General features: G+C 40.9%; 1 protein-coding gene across 3 annotated transcripts in view; it reads left to right on the forward strand.

Moving 5' to 3' along the window:
- Positions 1-12906, forward strand: part of DENND1A (DENN domain containing 1A) — a 554990-nt gene that overhangs the window by 275605 nt on the left and 266479 nt on the right. For all 3 annotated transcript variants that reach the window (XM_082612220.1, XM_082612221.1, XM_082612222.1), the window contains exon 7: positions 10685-10765. In XM_082612220.1, the coding sequence (XP_082468346.1) occupies positions 10685-10765 (81 nt within the window). The remainder of the gene's footprint in view (positions 1-10684; positions 10766-12906) is intronic.

Genomic DNA, 12906 nt, shown 5'->3' on the forward strand with positions numbered 1-12906 from the left:
GCATTTAATCCATTTACATTTAAGGTAGTTCTCGATATGTATGTTCCTATTACCATTTTCTTAATTGTTTTGGGTTTGTTATTGTAGGTCTTTTCCTTCTGATGTGTTTCCTGCCTAGAGAAGTTCCTTTAGCATTTGATGTAAAGCTGGTTTGGTGGTGCTGAATTCTCTTAGCCTTTGCTTGTCTGTAAAGGTTTTGATTTATCCTTTGAATCTGAATGAGATCCTTGCTGGGTAGAGTCATATTGGTTGTAGGTTTTCCCCTTTCATCACTTTAACTATGTCCTGCTATTCCCTTCTGTCTTGCAGAGTTTCTGCTGAAAGATCAGCTTTTAACCTTATGGGAATTCCCTCGTATGTTATTTGTTGTTCTTCCCTTGCTGCTTTTAATACTTTTTCTTTGAATTTAATTTTTGATAGTTTGATTAATATCTGTCTTGGTCTGTTTCTCCTTGGATTTATCCTGTATGGGACTCTGTGCTTCCTGGACTTGACTATTTCCTTTCCCATATTAAGGAAGTTTTGAACTATAATCTGTTGAAATATTTTCTCAGTCCCTTTCTTTTTCTCTTCTTCTTCTGGGCCTCTTATAAGTCGAATATTGGTGCATTTAATATTGTCCCAGAGGTCTCTGAGATTGTCCTCAATTCAATTCTTTTCATTGTTTTTTCTTTATTCTGCTCTGCAGAACTTATTTCCACTATTTTATCTTCCAGGTCACTTATCCGTTCTTCTGCCTCAGTTATTCTGCTATTGATTCCTTCTAGAGAATTTTTAATTTCATTTATTATGTTATTCATCATTGCTTGTTTACTCTTTAGTTCTTCTAGATCCTTGTTAAACGTTTCTTGTATTTTCTCCATTCTATTTCCAAGATTTTGGATCATTTTTACTATCATTACTCTAAATTCTTTTTCAGGTGGATTGCCTGTTTTCTCTTCATTTGTTTGGTCTGGTTGTTTTTTACCTTGCTCCTTCATCTGCTATGTGTTTCTGTCTCTTCTCATTTTGCTTAACTTACTGTGTTTGGGGTCTCCTTTTAGCAGGCTGCAGGTTCATAGTTCCTGTTGTTTTTGGTGTCTGCCCCCAGTGGCTAAGGTTGTTTCAGTGGGTTGTGTAGGCTTCCTGGTGGAGGGGACTGGTGCCTGTGTTCTGGTGGATGAGGCTGGATCTTGTCTTTCTGGTGAGCAGGACCGTGTCTGGTGGTGTGTTCTGGGGGTGTCTGTGACCTTATTATGATTTTAGGCAGCCTCTCTGCTAATAGGTGGGGTTGTGTTTCTGTCTTGCTAGTTGTTTGGCATAGGGTGTCCAGCACTGTAGCTTGCTGGTTTTTGAGTGGAGCTGGGTCTTAACGTTGAGATGGAGATCTCTGGGAGAGCTTTCGCCATTTGATATTACGTGGATCCGGGAGGTCTCTGGTGGACCAATGTCCTGAACTCGGCTCTCCCCGCTCAGAGGCACAGGCCTGACACCCGGCCGGAGCACCAAGACCGTGTCAGCCACATGGCTCCGAAGAAGAGGGAGAAAGAAAGAAAGAAAAAAAGAAAAGAAAATAAAGTTATTAAAGTTTAAAAAATATTAAAAGTTAATAAATTAAAAAGTAATAAAAAAAGAAAAGAGAAAACAGAAAGAAGAGAGCAACCAAATCAAAAAATAAATCCACCAATGATAACAAGGGCTAAAAGCTATACTAAAAAAAAAAAAACCCTAGGGCAAATGTTAAAAGCAAAGCTATACAGACAATATCACACAAAGAAGCATACACATACTCACTTACAAAAAGAGAAAAAGGAAAAAAAAAATCTATATATAAAAAAAAGGAAGAGAGCAACAAAATCAATAAACAAATCTACCAATGAAAATAAACTCTAAATACTAAACTAAGATAAACATAACCAGAAATAAATTAGATGCAGAAAGCAAACCCCAAGTCTACAGTTGCTCCCAACGTCCACCACCTCAAGTTTGGGATGATTCTTTGTCTATTCAGGTATTCCAGAGATGCAGGGTACATCAAGTTGATTGTGGAGATTTAATCCGCTGCTCCTGAGGCTGCTGGGAGAAATTTCCCTTTCTCTTCTTTGTTCACACAGCTCCTGGGGTTCAACTTTGGATTTGGCCCCGCCTCTGCATGTAGGTCACCTGAGGGCATATCTGTTCTTTGCTCAGACAGGCGAGGGTTAAAGTAGCAGCCGATTAGGGGGCTCTCACTCATTCAGGCCACAGGGAGGGAGGGGTATGGAAGGCAGGGTGAGTGTGCAGCGGCAAAGGCTGATGTGATGTTGCAACAGCCTGAGGCGTGCCATGTGTTCTCCCGGGGAAGTTGTCCCCAGATCACGGGACCCTGGCAGTGGCAGGGAGCACAGGCTCCCGGGAGGGGAGGTGTGGATAGAGACCCGTGCTTGCACACAGGCTTCTTGGTGGCTGCAGCACCAGCCTTAGCGTTTCATGCCTGTTTCTGGTGTCTGCGCTGATAGCCATGGCTCGCACCCATCTCTGGAGCTCGTTTAGGCAGTGCTCCGTATCCCCTCTCCTTGCACACCCCAAAACAATGGTCTCTTGCCTCTTAGGCAGTTCCAGACTTTTTCCCGGACTCCCTCCGAGCTAGCTGTGGCACACTAGCCCCCTTCAGGCTGTGTTCATGCAGCCAACCCCAGTCCTCTCCCTGGGATCTGATCTTTGAAGCCAAAGCCTCAGCTCCCAGCCCCAACCCGCCCTGGCCGGTGAACAGACAAGACTGTCAGGCTGATGAGTGCTGGTCAGCACCAATCCTCTGTGCAGGAATCTCTCCGCTTTGCCCTGTGCATACCTATTGCTGCACTCTCCCCTGTGGCTCTGAAGCTTCCCCCCTGCCCACCACCCATCTCTGCCAGTGAAGGGGCTTCCCAGTGTATGGAAACTTTTCCTCCTTCACAGCTCCCTCCCCGAGGTGCAGGTCCTGTCTCTATTCTTCTGTCTCTGTTTTTTCCTTTTTCTTTTGCCCTACCCACGTACATGGAGAGTTTCTTGCCTTTTGGGAAGTCTGAGGTGTTCTGCCAGCGTTCAGTAGGTGTTCCATAGGAGTTGTTCCACGTGTAGATGTATTTCTATTGTATTTGTGGGGAGGAAGGTGATCTCCACTCTTAAACCTCTGCCATCTTGGAGGTCTCTCCCTGTTTTTATTTTTATGTGTTCTTTAAGAAAAACGTTTTAAAATATATTTTTTATTTTTCTATCTTTATGTTACTTTTTTGTTGTTTTGTGTTTTTTGGGGTTTTTTGTTCTTTGTTTTCTGTTTTTATTAGTTTTGTTTTTATTGTTTTCATTTTGGGGTTCAGTTGTTTGGTTGTTTTTTTGGGGGGGGGTTGGCCTTTTTTTTTGCTTGTTTTTGTTTGGTTTTGTTTTTATCATTTGTCTTGGGTTTTGTTTGTCTGTTTCTCCTCTTTTCCTTTTTTTCTTTCCTTTTTTTTCCTTTTTTTAGCCACGCCATGCAACTTGCAGGGTCTTAGTTTCCCTGCCAGGGGTCAGGCCTGAGCCCCTAGGGTGGGAGTGCTAAGTCCAGGACTGCCAGAAAATTCCCGGCCCTGGGGAATATTAATTGGCATGATCTCTCACGAGGTCTCCACCAAGATCTAAGATCTCACAACTGCCTGCAGACTCCAGTGCTGGATGCCTCAGACCAAACAACCACCAAGACAGGAACACAGCCCCACCCATCAGCAGACAGCCTGCTTAAAGTTGTACTAAGCTCACAGACACCCAAAAAAATACCCCCTGACGCAGCCCTGCCCATCAGAGGGACAAGACTAAGCTCCACCCACCAGAGCTCAGGCACCAGTCCCTCCCTCGAGGAAGCCTACACAAGCCCCTGGACCAACCTCACCCACCAGAGGGCAGACACCAGAAGCAAGAGGAGCTAAGACCCTGCAGCCTGTAGAAAGCAGACCACAAACACAGTAAGTTAGACAAAATGAGTTGACAGAGAAATATGTTTCAGACAAAGGAGCAAGGTAAAAACCCACAGGACCAAATAAATGAAGAGGAAATAGGCAATCTACCTGAAAAATAATTCAGAGTGATGATAGTAAAGATGATCCAAGATCTCAGAAATAGAATGGAGGCAGAGATCGAGATCATACAAGAAATACTTAACAACGGCCTAGAAAAACTAAAGAAAAAACAAACAGTGATGAACAGCACAATAACTGAAATGAAAGACTAGAAGGAATCAGTAGCAGAATAACTGAGGCAGAAGAACGGGTAAGTGAACTGGAAGATAGAATAGTGGAAATAACTGCCACGGAGCAGAATAAAGAAAAAAATAATGAAAAGAAATGAGTTCAGTCTCAGAGACCTCTGGGACAACATTAAACAAACGAACATTCAAATTATAGGTGTCCCAGAAGAAGAGAGAGAGGGTCTGAGAAAATATTTGAAGAGATTATAGTTGAAAACTTCCCTAACATGGGAAGGGAAATAGTCACCCAAATCCAGGAAGCAGGGAGAGTCCCAAACAGGATAAACCCAAGAAGAAACATGCCAAGACACATATTATTCAAACTAACAAAAATTAAATACAAAGTAAAACTAAAAGCAACAAGGGAAAAGCAAAAAATAACGTACAAGGGAATCCCCATAAGGTTATCGGCTGATTTTTCATCAGAAACTCTGCAGGCCAGAAGGTAGTGGCAGGATATATTTAAAGTGATGAAAGGGAAAAACCTACAACCAAGATGACTCTACCCAGCAAGGTTCTCATTCAGATTCGACAGAGAAATCAAAAGCTTTACAGGCAAGCAAAAGCTACGACAATTCAGCACCACCAAACCAGCTTTACAACAAATGCTAAAGGAACTTCTCTAGGCGGGAAACACAAGAGAAGAAAAAGACCTACAAAAGCAAACCCAAAACAATTAAGAAAATGGCAACAGGAACGTACATATTGATAATTATGTAAATGGATTAAATGCTCCAACTGAAAGACACAGACTGGCTGAATGGATTAAAAAAACAAGATGCGTATATATGTTGTCTACAAGAGACCCACTTCAGACCTAGGGACACATACAGACTGAAAGTGAGGGGATGGAAAAAGATATTCCATGCAAATGGAAATCAAAAGAAAGCTGGAGTAGCAATACTCATATCTGACAAAATAGGCTTTAAAATAAGGACCGTTACAAGAGACGAGGAAGAACACTCCGCAGTGATCAAGGGATCAATCCAAGAAGATATAACAATTGTAAATATTAATGCACCCAACATAGGAGCACCTCAATACACAAGGCAAATGCTAACAGTCATAAAAGGTGAAATCGACAGTACCTCAGTAATAGTGGGGGACTTTAACACCCCACTTACACCAATGGACAGATCATCCAGACAGAAAATTAATAAGGAAACACAAGCCTTAAATGACACAGTAGGCCAATTAAGATAGACTTACTTGATATTTATAGAACATTCCATCCAAAAGCAACAGAATACACATTCTTCTCAAGTGCACATGGGACATTCTCCAGGATCGATCACATCTTGGGTCCCAAATCAAGCCTCAGTAAATTTAAGAAAATTGAAATTGTATCAAGCATCTTTTCTGACCACAACACTGTGAGATTAGAAATCAGTTACAGGAAAAAGAAAAACTGTAAAAAACACAAACATGTGGATGCTAAACAACATGCCACTAAATAACCAGTGGATCACTGAAGAAATCAAAGAGGAAATAAAGAAACAAATGACAGTGAAAACATGATGACCCAAAACCTATGGGATGCAGGAAAAGCAGTTCTAAGAGGGAAGTTTATAGCAATACAGTACCACCTCAAGAAACAAGAAACATCTCAAACAACCTAACCTTACACCTAAAGCAACTAGAGAAAGAAGAACAAACAAAACCCAAAGGTAGTAGAAGGAAAGAAATCATAAAGATCAGAACAGAAATAAATGAAATAGAAACAAAGAAAACAACAGCAAAGATCAATGAAACTAAAAGCTGTTCTTTGAGAAGATAAACAAAATTGATAAGCCATTAGCCAGACTCATCAAGCAAAAAAGGGAGAGGACTCAAATCAATAAAATTAGAAGTGAAGAAGGAGAAGTTAGAACTGACACCACAGAAATACAAAGTATCATAAGAGAGTACTACAAGCAACTCTACGCCAATGAAATGGACAACCTGGAAGAAATGGACAAATTTTTAGAAAGGTACAACTTTCCAAGACTGAACCAGGACAAAATAGAAAATATGAACAGACGAATCACAAGTAATGAAATTGAAACTGTGATTAAAAAATCTTCGAGCAAACCAAAGTCCAGGACCATATGGCTTCACTGGTGAATTCTATCAAACATTTAGAGAAGAGCTGACACCTTTCCTTCTCAGACTCTTTCAAATAATTGCAGAGAGAGGAACACTCCCAAGCTCATTCTATGAGGCCACCATCACCCTGATACCAAAACCAAACAAAGATATCACACACACAAAAAGAAAATCACAGACCATAATTTTCTGATGAACATAGAGGCAAAAATCCTCAACACAATACTAGCAAACAGAATCTAATAACACATTAAAAGGATCATGCACCATGATCAAGTGGGATTTATCCAAGGGATGCAAGGATTCTTCAATGTACACAAATCAATCAGTGTGATACATCATATTAACAAACTGAAGAATAAAAACCATATGATCATCTCAGTAGATACAGAAAAATCTTTTGCCAAAATTCAACACCCATTTATGATAAAAACTATCCAGAAAGTGGGCATAAAGGGAACCTACCTCAGCATAATAAAGGCCATATATGACAAACCCACAGCAAACATCATTCTCAGTGGTGAAAAACTGAAAGCATTTCCTCTTTGATCAGGAACAAGACAAGGATGTCCACTGTTGCCACCCTTATTCAATATAGCTTTGGAAGTCCTAGCCACGGCAATCAGGGAAGAAAAAGAAATAAAAGGATTACAAATTGGAAAAGAAGAAGTAAAACTGTCACAGTTTACAGATGACATGATACTATACATAGAGAATCCTAAAGATGCCACCAGAAAACTACTAGAGCTAATCAATGAATCTGGTGAAGTTGCAGGATACAAAATTAATGCACAGAAATCCCTTGCATTCCTATACACTAATGATGAAAAATCTGAAAGAGAAATTAAGGAAACATTCCCATTTACCACTGCAACAAAAAGAATAAAGTATCTAGGAATAAACCTACCTAGGGAGACAAAAGGCCTGTATGCAGAAAACTGTAAGACACTGATGAAAGAAATTAAAGATGATACCAACAGATGGAGAGATATACCATGTTCTTGGATTGGAAGGATCAGTATTGTGAAAATGACTCTACTATCCAAAGCAATCTACAGATTCAGTACAATCCCTATCAAATTACCAAGGGCATTTTGTACAGAATTAGAACAAAAAATTTTACAATTTGTATGGAAACACAAAAGACCCTGAATAGCTAAAGCAATCTTGAGAAAGAAAAATGGAGCTGGAGGAATCAGCCTCCCCGACTTTATACTACAAAGCTACAGTAATCAAGATAGTGTGGAACTGGCACAAAAACAGAAGTATAGATCAATGGAACAGGATAGAAAGTCCAGAGATAAACTCACATACTTATGGTCACCTAATCTATGACAAAGGAGGCCATAATAAACAATGGAGAAAAGACAGCCTCTTCAATAAGTGGTGCTGGGAAAACTGGACAGCTACATGTAAAAGAATGTAATTAGAACGCTCCCTAACTCCATACACAAAAATAAACCCAAAATGGATTAAAGACCTAAATGTAAGGCCAGAAACTATAAAACTTTTAGAGGAAAACGTAGGCAGAACACTCTGACATAAATCGCAGCAAGATCTTTCTTGACCCACCTCCTAGAGTAATGAAAATAAAAAGAAAAATAAACAAATGGGACCTAATTAAACTTAAAAGCTTTTGCACAGCAAACAAAACTATGAACAAGACGAAAAGACAACCCTCAGAATAGGAGAAGATATTTGCCAACGAATCAACTGACAGGGATTAATCTCCAAAATTTACAAACAGCTCATGCAGCTCAATATCAAAAAAACAAACAACCCCATCAAAAAATGGGCAGAAGACCTAACTAAATAGACATTTCTCCAAAGAAGATATTGAGATGGCCAACAAACACACGAAAAGATGCTTGACATCACTAATTATTAGAGAAATGCAAGTCAAAACTACAATGGAGGGGGCTTCCCTGGTGGCGCAATGGTTAAGAATCCGCATGCCAATGCAGGAGACATGGGTTCGAGCCTTGGTCTGAGAAGATCCCACATGCCACGGAGCAACTAAGCCCGTGCACCACAACTACTGAGCCTGCCCTCTAGAGCCTTCGAGCCACAGCTGCTGAAGCCCGTGTGCCTAGAGCCCGTGCTCCACAACAAGAGAAGCCACTGCAATGAGAAGCCCGCACACTGCAACGAAGAGTAGCCCCCACTCGCCGCAATTAGAGAAAGCCTGCGCACAGCAGCGAAGACCCAACACAGCCATAAATAAATGCATACATACATACATACATACATACTACAATGAGGTATCACCTCACACCATTCAGAATGGCTAACATCAAAAAATCTACAAACAGTAAATGCTGGAGAGGGTTTGGAGAAAAGGGGACTCTCCTACAGTGTTGTTGGGAATGTAAATTGGTACAGCCACTATGGAGAACAGTATGGAGGTTCCTTAAAAAACTAAAAATAGATACATGCACCCCCGTGTTCATTGCAGCACTATTTACAATAGCCAGGACATGGAAGCAACCTAAATGTTCATCAACAGAGGAATGGATAAAGAATATGTGGCACATTTATACAATGGAATATTAGCCATGAAAAGGGACAAAACCGTGCCATTTGCAGAGACATGGTTGGACCTAGAGACTCATACAGAGTGAAGTAAGTCAGAATAGAAAAACAAATATAATATCACTTATATGTGGAATCTAGAAAAATGGTACAGATAAACTTATTTGTAAAGCAAATATAGATACACTGATGTAGAGAACAAACATATGGATACCAGGGTGGGAAGGGAGGGTGGGATGAGTTGGGAGGTTGGGATTGACATATATACACAACTGTGTATAAAATAGATAACTAATGAGAACCTACGCACAGGGAACTCTACTCAATGCTCTGTGGTGACCTAAATGGACAGGAAATCCAAAGAAGAGGGGATATATGTATATGTAAAGCTGATTCACTTTAGGGAAAATGAGTGATCTCACAATAGAGACCTCAGATGAATTAATCGAATGATTAAAGTGAACATCATCAGAAATGGGATGAATTGAAATCTGAATCAATAGAAAACATCAAACAAGTGAGTGTTATTTTACAAAATGGTTGGTCTCACTGTCAGGTTCATACAAATCTAGGAAAGACTTAGGAACTGTTCCTGACTGATGAAAACTAGAGAGTCACAGCATTTGAAGGCAACATGTGATTCTGAACTGGATAATTTTGCTATCCAAGGACATTATTGGCACAGTTGGCAACACTTGGTGGGAACTGAGGATTAGATGGTAATGTTGTTTCAGTGTTAATTTCCTGATTTTGATGATTAATTGTTGTTATGTAGGAGAATGTCCTTTTTATTTATGGATGTTGGGGCATAATGTTGGTAACTCACTCTCAAATGGAAATAAAGTTTTTTTGTGCTGTCGTGTGATTATTCTGTAAATTTGAGATTGTTTCAGAGCAAAATTAAACTTGTGTACCTGCACACGTTCATTTCTACCCCCTGAGAAATTTGAGTAACTTATGAATTCAGATTGAAACAGGATTTTACTTTGGGCCCAACCTCTTTTTCCTCTCCTTTAAATTCACTAATAAAGACAGCTGTGGAACAGCTGGGCTCTGGGTTTGAACCCAGAAAACCTGTGATTAGGTCCTGGCTGTGCAGCTTACCAGCTGGATGATTTGAGTCAAGTTCCTTTACCCTTTGGAGCCTTAGTTTTCAACCTGTAAAGTGAGGTAGTTGTGAGGCTCAAACACCTACCAAGTGGGTACAAATGTAAGCTTATTACTGTTTTATCAGCACAGAGAATTCCACAGGGTGGGAGAAATAGCTTTTGGATAATTCCGTAAACTGTTCTTTTGAGCATTTTAAAGGTGAACCTGTTTTCAGTCGAAGAATTTGTACTGCTTTGCATTTCATTTTGTGGCTCAGTTTCACTAATTAAAGTGCACAGCCACCATCCTGTATTCCATGCTGTTGTAGTAGTTCATTTTTAACTTTCCATAATTGGAGGCTGCTGTGTATCCAGTGAACACTCAATAAAATTAATTGAGGATAATGATGATGAAGACAAGATCTATAGTGTCATCGTTATTTCTCCCTACCACCCCCGCCCTGTGAGCTGAGGTTGTTTGCATTTAAAAGTTGTTGCTATGGAGTTGAGAGGATAGATTTGCTGAGAGCTTATGGTATATGATCCATAAAAGGCGGTCATGGTAGGTGTCTCACTAAGTAGAAAATGTCAAACTTGGTGTGGGCGGATCTGTTTGGCTCTTTTATTGAGCCGTAAGCAGTGTCTTTTGTCCAACCCTACTTGAATATCAAACCTATTTCTGTTGTGTGCCCAGACCTCCCTGCAGGTCTCTGACTAAGGGCTCAGCCCTGCCTTTGTTACTTAGGCCTTTTATTTCTTTCAGGAGAGTCAGTGGAATGAGCTTCTTGAAACTCTGCACAAACTTCCTATCCCTGACCCAGGAGTATCTGTTCATCTCAGCGTGGTAAGTGGCGGCAGAATATTAGCAATCACTGAGAAACCTTTCCATTATTAACAGTAAGAAAGAGCCACATGGGATTGTCTTGTCATCCGCACCTTCCCCACCTCCAAGTACTCTGAGACCTCAAGACAGGCCAGGGAGATGTATTTCTTTCTTTCTCTGGGATTCCATGAGGAATGGATCCCAAATGCCCCCAGGCTCCTCTCTTCCTGGCTGTCATCCCGTCACTAGCATCTCCTGAATGGCAGATGCTGGGCTTGGAATGGGATGGCTGACCCCTGCCGCCTCAGCCCCTGTGGGGCTCCCTGCCTCATGCTTTGCCCCCCTTCACTGAAGCCCACCCTGCCACCCCCGAACCTTCAACACCGCCTTTCCCCTGTTCACCAGGGTAACCCCCCTTAGCTAAGGTTTTCTTTTTTTGCCCCAAGCAGCTTGTACACTTTGCAGTTCTTAGTCACAAAACACGTTGGAACAACCTGTTTTCCTATCTCCGCCACTGGACTGTACGCCCTCAAGGACAGGGATAGAGACTGTCTAGCGCGGTTCCTGGCCAGATCGTTGCCTTGAACTCTTTTATGTACATGCTATGTGGTCTGTAGTGTGCCAGGGTGGAAAAGCCTCTGAATTACAAATTGGGAGATTTCAATCCCCAAGTCATAGTTTTGCCGATGACCTGAGTGATCTTAATCAAAACCTTTAACTTCGGGGGTCTCAATTTCCTCATCTGTCAGATAAGGCATCAGATAAGGAGTTCTTTTCCATATTTCAGTTACTGCAATTCTCTAGGTCAAACCCTTGTCACCACCTTCATCAGAATTCTCAGATGGATCCCCTTTGACCAGCTATTGATTATCCAGGGGCTATTTCCCCCATGTTGTGGGGTCTGAATGTTTAAGAAGTTTTGTCTTTCACCTTCAGTAGAACCAGGTACAATGTTGGTATTCAGTGGTAATTAACTTGGTATTTTCCCTCTTAAAGAAAATGAACATATAGGGGTTTTTTTTTCCATGATGATCACATTGAAAGCAATATTACTGCCAATAACTAATAATAGATCTGTTATATACTAAGTTCCTAATTTATGCCAAGTATGCATCTCTAATGTTCAAAACAACTCTACAAATAGATATTAGCATTCTCATTTCATAGACGAGGCTTAGAGAGAAAAAGATTCTTGCCCATCCAAGGTCGTGTGGTTAATAAGTGAGATCGGGGCTTTTAAACCCAGAGCTGACTTCCGAGCCTATGTTCTTTCCACTAGGCCACGAGTGTTGAAAAAAGGGAGGAAAGAAGGAACTGGTAGAGGTTTTTGCTCATTTTAATGGAGCATAGGAAGGAAAGAAACCTTTTTCCAGAAATTTGTGTAAGGAAGAGTGTCTGGAAAAGATGAAGAAATGAGCTTTAGACCTGCCCCAGTCATTGCTGCATAACGAAGCAACTTTGCCTTTGTCTCTGTCTCTTTTCCTAAGCAGCTTGATCTCACCGTTTCAGTCTGTAATGACATCTGACAGGTAGCTGGGGAGTAGCCTGGGTGGGTCACCAGCTACTGGGGAGGAAGGGTCTCTCCTTCCTTTGAGTGGCTGCCAGGCTTCAAGGACAAGCCATCGCAGGGGCAGGAAGAACTGTTGGTGGGGGGGGGGCGGGTTGCAGCTGTTTCATGCCAGTGGTTTCTAGGAATGTTTCTGACCTCCTCTGGTCCCAGCATTTCATGGGCGATGGAGCAAGACAGAATCTCAAAGGACAGCCTGGGGAGTAGTTGGTTTTGGAATTGCGTAGGCTCACTATTTACAATCTGTTGCATTTGTAAAGGCAGATATTTTCTTCTTTCCTCTTCACAAGGAATTCCTTTCTCCATGTTGCATTTCTGAAGGGTTAGTCTCAACTGTATTATAGAGCCTGAAAAATTGATAAAATGGCAGTCTTGGACTTTCTGTCTTGAGTCACAAGAGAATGTTTCTGTGTGTCTTCTATAGGTGATTGAGAAAAATAGGAATATAAACTAACAGTTGAGAGAGTAATAATAATTTTCTATTAAAATACCATTTATGGAATGCTAGGCACTTCATATATATAACATTTATTCTTCACAACACTTCTGAAGTAGATATTACAATTCCCATTTACAGGTTAAAAAATTGAGATTC

This window comes from Mesoplodon mirus, assembly GCF_964341445.2.
Source record: "Mesoplodon mirus genome assembly, chromosome: 1".
NCBI lineage: Eukaryota > Metazoa > Chordata > Mammalia > Artiodactyla > Ziphiidae > Mesoplodon > Mesoplodon mirus.